This window comes from Vipera ursinii (assembly GCF_947247035.1).
Source record: "Vipera ursinii genome assembly, chromosome: 4".
In the NCBI taxonomy this organism is placed as follows: Eukaryota; Metazoa; Chordata; class Lepidosauria; order Squamata; family Viperidae; genus Vipera; species Vipera ursinii.
In genome coordinates this window covers 1,222,753-1,237,484 of record NC_139514.1, presented here as the reverse complement: position 1 = coordinate 1,237,484, position 14,732 = coordinate 1,222,753, and the positions used below count along the sequence as shown (strand labels likewise).

At 48.3% G+C, this 14,732-nt stretch overlaps 1 protein-coding gene across 2 annotated transcripts in view; it reads left to right on the top strand.

Moving 5' to 3' along the window:
* The window catches only part of CLPB (ClpB family mitochondrial disaggregase), an 86,967-nt gene that overhangs the window by 15,577 nt on the left and 56,658 nt on the right, over positions 1 to 14,732 (top strand). For both annotated transcript variants that reach the window (XM_083362116.1, XM_083362115.1), the window contains exon 4: positions 8,710 to 8,813. In XM_083362116.1, coding sequence (XP_083218242.1) covers positions 8,710 to 8,813 — 104 coding nt within the window. The remainder of the gene's footprint in view (positions 1 to 8,709; positions 8,814 to 14,732) is intronic.

The window sequence follows — 14,732 nt, the reverse complement described above, 5'->3', positions numbered from 1 at the left end:
TGTCATTTTGAGGATTGTATCCTAGTATTGCTTTTCCTACTCTTTTATTGACTATGAAGGCTACTCCATTTCTTCTGAGGGATTCTTGTCCGCAGTAGTATACCTGATGGTCATCTGAATTAAATTCACCCATTCCTGTCCATTTTAGTTCGCTGATACCTAAGATGTCGATGTTCAGTCTTGTCATCTCTTGTTTCACCACGTCCAGCTTTCCTTGATTCATGGATCTTACATTCCAGGTTCCTATGGAGAAAAAATCTTTACAGCATCGGACTTTCCTTTCACCACCAGACACATCCACAGCTGAGCGTCCTTTCGGCTTTGGCCCAGTCGCTTCATTCTTTCTGGCGCTACTAGTACTAGCCCTCTGCTCTTCCCCAGTAGCATATTGGACACCTTCCGACCTGAGGGGCTCATCTTCCAGCGTCATATCGTTTTGCCTTTTGGTACTGTCCATAGGGTTTTCGTGGCAAAGATACTGGAGTGGGTTGCCATTTCCTTCTCCAGTGGATCACGTTTTGTCAGAACTCTCGGCTATGACCTGTCCGTCTTGGGTGGCCCTGCACGGCATAGCCCATAGCTTCATTGAATTACGCAAGCCCCTTCGCCACGACAAGGCAGTAATCCATGAAGGGGTTATTATTATTATTATTATTATTATTATTATTATTATTATTATTATTATTATTATTATTATTATTGTTTAAAGACCAGCTTCATCCTGGTTAAGCCAGAACCATAGTTAATCCTTCCCCATTTTATGCTCCAGAGGCTGATTTTCTTAAGAAACCAAACACAGGCAAAGGTAGTCCTTGACTTATTAACAGTTATCTTACTGGCTGTTCGAAGTTACAACGGCACCACGGGAATAGAATATCTTTATTGTCACTGTGTAACTCACAACGAAATTAAGTGCTGTCCACAGTGCACACTACACACAAGTAAAAATCACAAATAAGAACATACATTTATATACACACACATCCTTCGCATTCTGTTCACCCTTGCGCTGCCCCTAATATTGCACTTTAATGTTGCATTATACTGTGGTGTTTAATGTGGTTACAGCGCTGGGATAAAAACTTATTTTTCAGCCTATCCTGTACCATCTACCACATGGTAATAGTTCAAAAAAAAGAAAAGAACGGGGTGAGACGAGTCTTTAAGAACATTTTGGGCTTTCCTAAGACAGCGGGAACGGTGCAGGCCTGGAGGTCGTGCTTATGCAGCACGGGTGTTTTTCAAACTTGCCCACTTGAAGATGAGTGGACTTCAACTCCCAGAATTCCCCAGCTTGTGACTTCCCTTGCTGTCCTCCACCGGCATGGAGACTGCTACGGCAAAACCTTTGGCCGTTGAAGAGGAGATTTGCCAGTTCTGGGCGTTAGAAAGAGGGCGAGTAATAATCTAATCCTCAAAGTAATGGCTACCTGCAGGTAAAGTGTTGGGATTTTAGTGGCGCTTCTGTAAAACTCCGTAAAGGTGGAGAGTGCTCTGCTCTGACGTGGGGCCCTCGGTGCGCTCTGAGCTGGCTGGTTTTCTGGTAGACATTCCATGGGCCAACTAGGTAACAACATGAGGCGCTGGTGGCCATATCTCTTTGAGTAACGAAACATCTGGAAGAAAAGAACCCAGCTCAGAGAGGGCCAGGAGCAGTTGAACCAGACAGCAATCAAACGGAAAGAGATACCCTCATCAAGGAGATGCCAAAGGGGAAAAAAAACATAACCCTATACGGACATCACTGACAAGGCCAGGGGAGGAAACCCCATAACACTGGGGATGCTACTTAGCCGGGTCGTGAAACGTCTGCAAGAAAAGCACCCAGCTCAGAGAGCACCAAGGACCCCACAGTCCTTCCTTCCTTCCTTCCTTCCTTCCTTCCTTCCTTCCTTCCTTCCTTCCTTCCTTCCTTCCTTCCTCTTTCTCCTTGCATTGATGATGTTCCCTAGTTGGGTCATGAAACGTCTGCAAGAAAAGCCACCCAACTCAGAGAGCACCAAGGACTCCAGTCTTCCTCCTCTTCCTCCTCCCTTCTAGCACTGATGATGTTCCCTAGTTGGGTCATGAAACGTCTGCAAGGAAACCACCCAGCTCAGAGAGCACCCAGGACCCCACAGTCCGTCCTTCCTTCCTTCCTTCCTTCCTTCCTTCCTTCCTTCCTTCCTTCCTTCCTTCCTTCTCCTCCTTCTCCTCCTCCCTTTAGCACTGATGATGTTCCCTAGTTGGGTCGTGAAATGTCTGCAAGAAAACCACCCAGCTCAGAGAGCACCAGGGACCCGACTTTCCTTCCTTCCTTCCTTCCTTCCTTCCTTCCTTCCTTCCTTCCTTCCTTCCTTCCTTCTCCTCCTTCTCCTCCTCCCTTTAGCACTGATGATGTTCCCTAGTTGGGTCGTGAAATGTCTGCAAGAAAACCACCCAGCTCAGAGAGCACCCAGGACCCCACAGTCAGTCCTTCCTTCCTTCCTTCCTTCCTTCCTTCCTTCCTTCCTTCCTTCCTTCCTTCCTTCCTTCCTTCCCTCCTCCTCCTCCCTTCTAGCACTGACAATGTTCCCTAGTTGGGTCAGGAAACGTCTGTAAGAAAACAGCCAAGCTCAGAGAGCACCAAGGACCCCACAATCTGTCCTTCCTTCCTTCCTTCCTTCCTTCCTTCCTTCCTTCCTTCCTTCCTCCCTCCCTCCTTCCCTCCCTCCCTCCCTCCCTCTTCCTCCTCCTCCTCCTCCTTCTCCTCCTCCCCCTCCTCCTCCTCCTCCACCACCACCACCACTACTAGACAACCTCATCTCCTTCTGGCACTGATGAGGTTCCCTAGTTGGGTCATGAAACGTCTGCAAGAAAACCACCCAGCTCAGAGAGCACCAAGGACCCCACAGTCCTTCCTTCCTTCCTTCCTTCCTTCCTTCCTTCCTTCCTTCCTTCCTTCCTTCCTTCCTTCCTTCTCCTCCTCCTCTTCCTCCCTTCTAGCACTGATGATGTTCCCTAGTTTGACCCTGAAACGTCTGCAAGGAAACCACCCAGCTCAGAGAGCACCAGGGACCTCCAGAGTTCGAACACAAGCTACAGATATTCTATTCTCTCCGTTTTGGTTTTTCTCCCCTGTTTTCCTGGATTGGGAAAGCTGTCCAGTCAGGGCCCTCGCACCCCGTAAGTTCCCAACACAACCGCCCGCCCTTTCAAGCCAGCTCTTCACAATGCCTTCGGTCCACAACTAAATTCAATTAACTTTTATTCACAAGCCAGGCCAGAGAGGGAGAAAGGAATCCAATTTGGGGGAACGTGGGACGGCCGGGTGGAGGGGGCTTTGATGTGGCGACCTCTCAGCGTGGCTTGACTTAGTCACAAGTTCATAACCCCCCCCAAAAAAATAAGACTTAATGTTTTGGGAAAACACTGGATTAAACGGGCGGACAAAGGCCGAATATCCGCTCTCGGGCGACGCGGATACGACTCCGTGTGCCGAGTTCGTGTGTGGTGAAAACTTTGATGTGCGCTGTGACAAGCTGAAAGTCACGACCCTTTTGGGGAAGGCCTTCGGAAGGGCCTCCGAAAAGCAGGCCGGAGCCTTGAAACTGTTTGCTGAACTTTGATGTCCCAACAGCCGCAGGTCCTCCTATTTACACGGCTGTGCAAGGATGAGTTTAGCACTCCCTTTGCACTTTTCACCAACGGACAATGGTCAGCAACGGAGTGTGACCGTTGTTGACCATCCCGAGGGACCGTTCCGAGGGTCCAGCGGAGCAGAACGAGGTTTTGGGAGGTGCAAAGAGAAGGAGAAAGGCAGTTCATGCTACAGCGGTTTAGCCCAGCCGGTCCTCCCATTTCTCGCATTTTTTCTGCCGAAAAGATATTCCCTCGGCCTCTCACTCCGTCTGCTTTAACCAGCAATGGTCACGATCTGCGGTAAATAAGACTTTCCTTAACAGAATAACAAGAGTTAATAATAATAAGAATATAAAGTTGGAAGGGACCTTGGAGGTCATCTAGTCCAACCCCCTGCTCAGGCAGGAAACCCTATACCATTTCAGGCAAATGGCTGTCCAGTCTCTTCTTAAAAACTTCCAGTGTTGGACCATTCACCACCTCTGGAGGCAAAGCTGTTCCACTGGTTAATTGTCCTCACTGTTAGGAATAGGAATAGAATAGAATAGAATGGAATGGAACGGAACGGAACAGAATTACAGAATTACAGAATAGAGTAGAATAGAGCTGGAAGGGACCTTGGAGGTCATCTAGTCCAATCCCCTGCTCAGGCTGGGAACCCTATAACCATTTCAGACAGTCTCTTCTTAAAAACTTCCAGTGTTGGAGCATTCACAGCTAAATGGAGGCAGGTGGTTCCACAGGTTAATTGTTCTAACTGTCAGGAAGTTTCTCCTTAGTTCCAGGTTGCTTCTCTCCTTGACTAGTTTCCATCCGTTGCTTCTTGTCCTGCCTTCAGGCGCTTTGGAGAGTGGCTTGACTCCCTCTTCTTTGGGGCAGCCCCTGAGAGATTGGAACACTGCTATCATGTCACCCCTCACCCTTCTCTTCATTAAAATACACATACCCAATTCCAGCAACCGTTCCCTATATGTTTTAGCCTGAGGTCTTCTAGTCCAACCCCCTGCTCAAGCAGGAGATCTCTAGACCATCTTGGACAAATGATTGTCTAGTCTCTTCTTGAAAACCTCCAGTGTTGGAGCACCCACAACTTCCGGAGGCAAGCTGTTTAATTGTTCAAACAGTTAGGAAATTCCTCCTTAGTTCCAGGTTGCTTCTCTCCTTGGTTACTTTCCATCCGTTGCTTCTCGTCCTGCCTTCGGGCACTTTGGAGAACAGCTTGACTCCCTCTTCTTTGGGGCAGCCCCTGAGATACTGGAAGACTGCTATCATGTCACCTCTAGTCCTTCTTGTCATTAAAGCAGACAGTTCCTGCAACCATTCCTCATATGTTTTAGCCACTTTTTTCAGAGCCGAACGGTCGTTGAGGACCCCCCGTAACGAGATGGGCTCCCCCCTCCATCCTGCTGAGGACTGTTGAGCCACCGGGGTGGGGGGGAGGTCCCACGGGGGTCCCAACTGGAGCAGAGGATGGACCTTCGGACAGGAAGGGGCCGCAGCCCAAGATGGAGGAAGGCAGACTTGACGCCCCGATCTATAATTAATATGTAATTATCTGCCTCCTTTTGTTAAGCTCCTCCAGCGCGGTCCACACACTCTCGCCCAGGGCTCCCTCCGCAGCTGGCGCACCCTCCGCCAGGCGTGCACACCCTCCGAGCTTCCTTGCACGCATCCCCCACCCCAACTCGTCCAGCCCCCCCCCCCAACCCCTCAGAGCAGAAAGCACTTACTGTCATTGATTTAACTGCCTGGTGAACTTTAGTTAAAGGCTGCCCTCTGGGGTCAGGGCAGATTGATATGCGCGCAGATGAGGGGCTAATGCAATTAAGGCCCGATCAGCAAATTAAAGGTCTAGTTGGGGGAGGCTGTAAGGCAGGGATTATTGAAGCTGGGGAGGTTCCCCCCCCCTCCCTGAAAGACAAATGACACCTCTTGCACGTCCCCCCTCGGTGCAGCGCTTGGCCTTGGGGTGCACCTGTGCAGGCTGAGCCCCCCCCCGCCCTCTTTCCAGCCCCCCACGGGGCGTCCCTGTCTTCAGTCACGTCATCAACAGACTGCGCGAGAACATGGGAAAAGCTGGGTGGGTGTGCAGGTAGTCCTCGACGTCGCGACCACAGTTTGCGCTGCTAAGCGAGACGTTTGCTAAGTGAGTTTTGCCCTATTTGCGCCCTTTCCTGGCACCGTTCTTAAGTGAATCACTGCAGCCGTTAAGTTAGTCACACGGTCGTTCAGCGAATCGGGCTTCCCCCACTGACTTTGCTTGACAGACGGTCGCAAAAGGGGAATCGCGTGACACACACACACACACACACCCCGGGGACACGGCGACCGTCATAAATACGAGTCAGTTGCCGAGCGTCTGAATTTGGATCACATGACCCCGGCGACGCTGGTAAATGTGAAAAGTGGTCCTAAGTTCCTTTTTTCCAGTGCCGTTGTAACTTTGAACGGTCGCTAAGTGAGCGGTTGTTAGGTGAGGACTACCTATACGTGGGTGTTCCTGTGCTTAACATTTTGTGAGCGTGTATCTTTCTCTTTCTGCATTTTCCTTGCTGGGAGTTTGGCCCAGTTGGATGCCAAAGTGAGAGAGAGAGAGAGATGGATAGATAGATAGATAGATAGATAGATAGATAGATAGATAGATAGATAGATAGATAGATAGATAGATATTAGATGGATGATAGATAGATAGATAGACAGACAGACAGATAGATATGGATGGAGATAGATAGATAGATAGATAGATAGATAGATAGATAGATAGATAGATAGGTAGGTAGGTAGATACTCTACTTGGACCCTTCTGAGTGGTGGAAAGTGACCTCCATTTCAGAAACAGAGAAGCAAAAGACCTGACTTATTTATTTATTTATTTATTTATTTATTTATTTATTTATTTATTTATTTATTTATTTATTAATGGGATTTATATCCCGCCCTATCTCCCGAAGGACTCAGGGCGGCTAACAACAATAACATATAATAAGTACAGAAATTAAGATAAAATTAAAATTAAAGTCATCTGTGCAATAAATTAAAATTAAAAATTAAAAATAAATTAAAAATTGTAAACATAATTAAAATGCCTGTCAGTCCAGGTCAGCCAGGTGGAAAAGGAGTGTTTTGAGGCCGCGGCGAAAGGACCGGAGATCTTGGGCCATCCCAAGACTTACATTTTTTTTTTCTTTCCCTTTGCTTCAAATAACTAAATGAAATGCACTCCCACAGATTTCTTTTCCGTCTCTGAGCGTCGTTTGCCAACCTTTGGTTTTTAATCACTTAGCTCTCGTCCTTCTCTTCCAAACCCCTTTTTTTGGTGCCCACTGGTTTCCGGGGCTGGGCGAAAACGCAATAAACAAACAAGGATGGCTTTTTAATGGCTGGGCCGCTCTCCCCCCCCTCCAGCTTTGCAAAGGCTAATTTCTCTTGCAAACTGGACTCTTGTTTTGCTATCTGCCAATTGGACAAGAGCAATCAATATCTGCCATCACTCAAATGTCAAGCTGGCTCTGACGCACAGCCTGGCATTTTGTTGGGGCGCTAGGCTGAAGGGCAGTGGGGCCCGGAGGACCGGATCCAAAAGGATCTGCTTCCAGATCCTTTGCGTGGTTCTGGCCAACTGCACGGAAGTGGGCTGGGGGGGGGGCGGTCCGTTGGACAGGAACCGACGTGCCTTTGAAGAAATGGGGAATGGCAGAATCTTTGTCGCGACCCTCACTTTGATTAGAGCAGCCAAGCAGGAATCGGCCCCCGCTTGAATCAATTAAGCCGCCTTAGGAGCCGAGCGATTTTCCGCTTTTCTATTCCGTGGGCCAGGAATTGGGGAGACAAAACAAACCCAGACCGCTTTCCAGGTGACTGAAACCATTCTGAATTTTTTTTTATTCCATTTATATCCCGCCCTTCTCCGAAGACTCAGGGCGACTTACAAGCTTAGCAGTAGCCTTCATTCTATGTCTATGCCTGCTTGTTAGGGCTTTCACACACACCCCAAGCGGCATTGCTACAAAGTCAGCTTAATTGCCCCAACAATCTGGGTCCTCATTTTACCTACCTCGGAAGGATGGAAGGCTGAGTCAACCTGGAGCCTGGTGGGACTCGAACCTGCACTAATGGCAGGCAGCTGGTGCTACTTAAGGAGGCATCAGCCCACTGCTCCACCAAGGCTATTAAATACACAGACCCCGGTGTATTTTGGGGCGGGGGAAAGGCTGCCTTACTTTTTTTTTCCCTTCAGATCAAAGGACTTCAATCAAAAGTGACTGTTTATTATTTATTTTATATCCTGCCTTTGTTTTTGTTTTTTGTAAACAACTCAAGGCGGCAAAATAACTTCAGAAAAATTCCTTCCTCATCCTGTTTTCCCAACAACAACCCTGTGAAGTAGTCTTGGCTGGTTGAGAGGGACTGGCCCAAACTCACCCACATAACTCATGCCTAAGGCGGGACTAGAACTCACCATCTCCTAGTGATTGGCCCAAATGCCTGCTCAACTGCCTCCTTCCTCCCTCCCTCCTTTCCCTCCCTCCCTCCCTCCCTCCCTCCCCTCCTTCCTTCCTTCCCACCCTTCCTTCTTTCCCTCCCCCCTCCCCTCCTTCCTTCCTTTGTTCCTCCCTCCCTCCCCTCCTTCCTTCCTTCCCTCCCTCTCCTCCTTCCTCCCTCCATCTCTCCCTCCCCTCCTTCCTCCCTCCTTCCTTCCTTCCTCCCTCCTTCCTTCCTCCCCTCCTTCCTTCCTTCCTCCTTCCTTCCCTCCCTTCCCTCCTTCTTTCCCTCCCCCTCCCTCCCCTCCTTCCTTCCTTCCCTCCTTCCTTCCTTCCTTCCTCCCTCCCTGCCCTCCTCCTCCCTCCCTCCCTCCCCTCCTTCCTTCTTTCCTTCCTTCCCTCCCTCCCTCCCCTCCTTCCTTCCTCCCTCCCTCCTTCCTTCCTTCCTTCCCTCCTTCCTCCCTCCCTCCCCTCCTCCTCCCTCCCCTCCTTCCTTCCTTCCTTTCTCCCCTCCCTCCCTCCCCTCCCCCCTTTCCAACAGACCTTTCCTTCCTTTCCCATCTTCCGCCAGCCCTTCCTGGATCTGACCGCAGCCTCTTGTCCTCTTCCTCTTCCTCTCTCTGGACAGCGTGGTGAAGGCTCTGCTGGCGGGAGGAGCTGACCCCAACCTGGGAGACGAGTTCAGCAGCGTCTATCAGACGGCCAAAGAGAAGGGGATCCATTCTTTGGAAGGTAACAGAACTTCACTCACTCCGATGGATTCGTTGGTTTATTTCCCCCCCTCTTGGGGGAAGCCTGGGTCTTTTTTCTCCCCCCCCCTTGTCTTCCTTAGAAGTGAGGGGTCTCAAAGCATTTCTTCAGGCGGCAGCTTCACCCGGGGTCTCCACGCCCATTTCCCCCCCCCCCCAAGCACAAACCAAGGGTTGACCATAGAGAGCCATGTTCCAGATCAGGACTCTACAACTGCGGCAACCTTAAGGCCTGTGGACTTCAACTCCCAGAATTCCCCAGCCAACAGGGCTGGCTGGGGAATTCTGGGAGTCGAAGTGCAGGCATCTTAAAGTTGCCGCGGTTGAGAAACACCACAAGAACCGATGATTAACAGAGGGGATTGAAGATATGTGTTTGCGCTAATCCGTTGTTTTTTTTTTTACATATATACCATGATTAGATGTTGGGTGGATTTGATTGTCAGACACGATAGACTCCCTTATCTGAAATGCTTGTTTATTCGATATAGTATTTTTCTTACATAAGGAAGGGAAAGCTTGCAACAATTTGTACACCCGTTATGTAAGGGGGAGATACAAACACACACACACACACACACACACACACACACACACACACAAACTTTTCAGCATCTGGCTGGGATGAATTCTTGATGTTTAATGTTAGATCTATTTGACAATTGGAGTTTGGTTTTTGTTTTTTTCCTTTTCCTTTTTTTAAAAACTACACAAGAACTCTTTGCTCGTTTGCTAGCGTTGGATGTTCATTTTCCGTTTCGTTTTTTTATCCCTGTTGATAAAAATAAAATAAAATAAATGCAGGTGATCCTCAATGTACAACACTTGGCTTAGTGACCATTTGAAGTTGCAACGGCATTGAAAAAAATGAGTTACGGCCATTTTTCACACTTAACGACCGTGGGCAGCCTCCCCCAGGTCATGTGATCAAAATTTAGGCGTTTGGCAACTGGCTCGTCCTTAAGACGGTCGCAAAGGTCACACAATCCGCTTTTGTGACCTTCCGTCTAGCAAACCCAGTGGGGGAGCCAGGTTCGTTGTGAGTTACACAACAACAGTAAAGGTGTTCTATTCCAGTGCTTTTCAACCAGTGGTACGGGTACCACCTGTGGTACGTCGGCACCTGGCAGGTGGTACTCAACCATCCTAGCAAAGTGGCAGCGGGGGAGGAGAATGAGCTGAACCGGTGGCAGCACCGCACAAGCTGAGAGACGGCTGGAGCTGCAGGGCTGTCGGGGCTGAGCGGAAGCGCCAGGATCAGTGCCAGGATCCAGATGGAGCTTGGTGCTGATCCAGGCACTTCTGAGCCCGGAAGAAGCGCCGATCAGCCGGAATGTACGGTCACAGTGTCCCAGGGTCATGTGAAGTGACCAAAACTTGCTGCAACCACCCAGCAGACGGGGGGGGGGGGGAATAAAAACCAAACTCCCCCCACCCCACACTCACTGCCAATCCTCAACAGAAATGCTCACAACCATGAAAACCTCGGACAGGAGGAAGAGCGCCGCTGGGCGGGCAGGCAGGTGCCTTGCTCGGCTGTGGCTCGGGGGCCACTTTTTTCAGGGCCATTGTAACTTCGAACAGTCACTAAGCCAACTGTTGTAAATCGAGGACTACCTGTACTTCATCACTTTTTTTCCTTTTTTTTTTTGGTCAAGTTTTTGACCCCTTGCTAGGCGACTGGTGGCACTCGGATGTCGCCCTATCCTAAAAGTGGTACAATGGGTGAAAAAGGTTGAAAAGCCCTGTTCTATTCTATCATCTGTTCTATTCTATTCCCTTAAATTAGTGTTACCAGTGTTAACTTAACAAGTTCAGCGATTCACTTATCAAATGTGGCAAGGAAAATCGCGAAATGGGGCAAAACCCGCTTAACAAATGCATCCTAAATTTTGAGCTCAATTGTGGCCGTAAGTTGAGGACGGCCGATGTCTGTGTGTGAGAGAGAGAGAGAGAGAGATGTATGATATATGATATATGATATGCCAATTGAGGCTAAAGTCAAGGTCAGGAGATCAGATTTGCAAGGAGAAGGAAATTCCCTGAGTCACAGGAGCCATCGTATGTACACACACACACACACACACACACACACACACACACACACAGTTCACACCGCACCATTAAAGGCAGACAACAGGATGCCAATATATCTTGCTAGACTTTATCCAAGCCGTAAAGTTAATATTTTTGTCTGCATCCCCTGCCCTTTTTCAGCCCATGTATGTATTTTATGTTACATTCCGGATTTTTTTCTGTGTGGGGGGGGCATGGAGGAAGAAATGTAGGAAAAGCAGGCCCCCTCCGAAGGAAGTCGCCTTCATTTGTTTGCTTGACATGTTTTATTAAAAAGAATAAATTCACTTGCATTAAAAAAGAGAGAGAAAGAGAGAGAGAGAGATGGGGGTGGGGGGAGGTAAGAGAGAGAAAGAGAGAAAAAAAACTGCCTTTGTTTTCCGCGGCTATTTTTTAACGATTTGCATATTGTGTGTGTGTGTGTGTGTGTGTATATATATATATTCTTTGTTAGTAATTTACACAAATATATGAACTGTCCGGTGTGACTATAGCCTGTTCGATGGCCTTCAAGATAGGCTGAAAACAGGAAATAAAGATTTGCCCCATGTTATATATACATACACATACATACATACATATATATATATATATATATTTCATAAAAGCCTGCAAAGCCAGGGAGAGGGGTGGGCTCCGCTGCCACCCTCCGCTGCCGCCGCCACGCCCGCCGCACAAAATATATTAGAGACATTTATACGGATGGCAGGGAGGAGAGATGGAGAGCTGAAAATTTCCAGGCTCCCCATGATGGATGGCGGAAGAGGCTTCCCTTGACGCTTTATTGAGTTTCCGATGATTATCTCTCCCGGAGACATTTTTTATGGATGACGGTTGAGCTGTCACGCAGGACCACTGGGGGGGGGGGGAAGCTACCTAACCATAATAACACTTTAATCTTTTTACTGCATCCCTTCCTAGTAGCTCAGATTCATCTTCTCTGACACCAGCCACTTGATTATCCTGGGCCCCTCCCCGGATAGGCAAAGGAGGGAAATAAATAAGGGGACGGCCTCTCGGTCTCCCCCCCTCCCTAAAAGGAAAGGGAAGGAAAAGAAAAAAGTAAAACACACAAAAGTGAAGGGAAAAACGCAGCCCAGGAAAAGGGGAAGAAAAAACAACAGAAGGTCCAGCCTATCCCGCTCTGATGGCTCCTTCTGCAGATGCTGAGATTTATTTGCATTAATGGCAGCTGGGAGGGATGCCGGCTGTTAATTACGATATTTTAGATTTCGCCCGTCTGGTCCTTAACCAGCCACTGCCCAGGAAAGTTGGGGGGGGGCTGCCTGTTGCTGCTGCTCAGGACCCACCTGTGTAGGAGTCGGGGGGGGCACACGGGCTCGCTGACTGTCTCCAGCAGCGGGGTGGACTAGAAGACCTCCGAGGTCCCTTCAGAAGCTTTTGCTCTACGTGCTGCTTATGCATTTTGAGGTTTGTCCGGCTGCCCGTCTCACCTGCGCGGCTCTGGCTGGCTAGCGGTGAAAAACAGACTTTTAAAGGTCTACGGAGCTTCTCGGCCATCCAGGTTGTCCCAAAGGTGCTTTCCCCCCCCCCCCAAAAAAAGGCAACTGGACTTGGGGTTGGTTTCTTCGCCCCCACCCCGAGTTGCTGGTGGCAGCACGAAGGGAGGCTCAGCCAATCTCAATGTATACGTGGTTGTACTTGGACAATAAAGTTTCCTTCCTTCCTTGAAAGTGTTCCACTTCTCATCCCAGAAGCTTCTTCCGTCTGATCTCGAGGTGAGATTCGCACCCGCTCCTTTACTCTTCCGAAAGGGCTTGAGGACCCAGCTCTACCAGTTGACGTGGGCGTGTCATACTGGGAGCTGCAGTCGCATTAAATAGAAGCGCCCACCTCCACCCTACATATATTTACCACCACCCCCCGCCCGCTTCGTGGCTAATTTTTAATTTTAGCATCGTAGAGCCAATCCACTGTGGCTCGGCAAATTGGGGCAGGATTCAATGTTTTAACCTTTTATAATAACACTGTTTTCATTGTAAGCCAGAGTCGCGTGTCAGCGAGGCGGGTGGCCCGTAATTTTAACAAATAAGTATTAAAAAGTAAAAGCGATAGGAACGACATAAAACAACAGAGCAGTCCAGCCACCCGGAGTCACGATGAATGAGTTGAGCAGCAGCCGTATCAGTTCTCTTAATAAATGAATTTTTTTAAAAAAAAAAATGTATGCAAACCACTTGAAGCTTTTCAAGGAAAAAGGCAAGATGTAAATATAACAAATGGAAGAAATGAAAAGTGAGACCGTAGTTTGATCCAGCAGAGAAATAAGGGGGTGGTGGGGGTTTTAATTATTCTTTTCCAGATGTTCTGTTCTGGAAACATCTGTAAGGACGTATGTTCCAGGGTGGGGAAGAAAAAGGTCACTTTTTTAAAAAAAACAAAAACAACCATTGAACCTCTTCTAAACTTTAAATAATGTGTCTGCTTCAAATTTCCCGGTGTAGCTCCACCAAAGGAAAAAAACCCCACCAGGAATGTATCTGTTAGGGCAGGGGTCGGCAACCTCGGCTCTTTTATGACTCGTGGACTTCAACTCCCAGAATTCCTGAGCCAGCAGGGCTCAGCTTGGAAACCTCTCCCTTTCCCCTCAGCATAGCTGGCTCAGGAATTCTGGGAGTTGAAGTCCACGAGTCATAAAAGAGCCGAGGTTGCCGACCCCTGTGTTAGGGCAAGGGGTCTCCAACCTTGGCGACTTTACGACTTGTGGACTTCAGCTCCCAGAATGCCTCAGCCGGCAGACCAGAGCTCTCTTGAGGAATTCTGGGAGTTGAAGTCCACAAGTCGTAAAGTTGCCAAGGTTGGAGACCCGCTTTGTGTTGAGGGAAAATTTTGTCCACAACAGTGTACATCAGCAAAAATAACATTTCAAATCGTTCACAGATAGTCCTCGATTTACAGCAGCTCGTTTAGCGACCGTTCAAAATTAGAACGGCACTGGAAAACGGGAGTTAGGGCCGTTTTTCCACACCGCCGTTGCGGCATCCCCAGGGTCACGTGATCCGAATTCTGAGGCTTGGCAACTGACTTGTATTTAGATAAGATAAGATAAGATAACCTTTATTGTCATTTTTTTTTTACTGTGGGCACAACGGCACACATCTAAATTTCAAAAATGAAATTTAGTTGCCTGCTCCCCAAGTGAAACACATACATGACACACACCTAACCATACTATAAACACATATGTATAGACCCGCACCCCTACATATACATAACAAATAAATATTAAATATCTTGCCTAAAATGGGGCAAAATTCACTTAACAAATGTTTCGCTTAGCCATGTAAATTTTGGGCTCAATTGTGGTCATACGTTGAGGACTACCACCTTTATTTGTTTGTTTATGCAGGCGCTACATTAAATGTAGACTTGATCTACGCCAGATGACTCGTGCTGTTACAATAGGAAAATTCTGTTTCTTCATTAGTTTTGCATCTAATAAATTTTCATCTCTTCCCTCTTCCTCCTCCGTTAACCGGGCAAAGTAATGTCTCTGCCTTTTTATGCCAAGCTGGCAAAAACAGACCAAGGGCACCGATTCAGCAGCCGAGGGACTCAAAAGTTGGTCTGGTTAAATTGGCAGGTTCATCCTCTGTTGGGTTATCTCTTAAGATCTTCCTTCGGTCTGGGCAGAATAGTTTACATATTGATAGATAGGATCTTTGTAGATCAGCTCTGAGCTGGGGGATCCTCGTTGCGTGGCTGTTTCCTTGCAGACGTTTCATGACCCAGCTAGGGAACAGCATCAGTGCTAGAAGGAAGGAAGGAAGGAAGGAAGGAAGGAAGGAAGGAAGGAAGGAAGGAA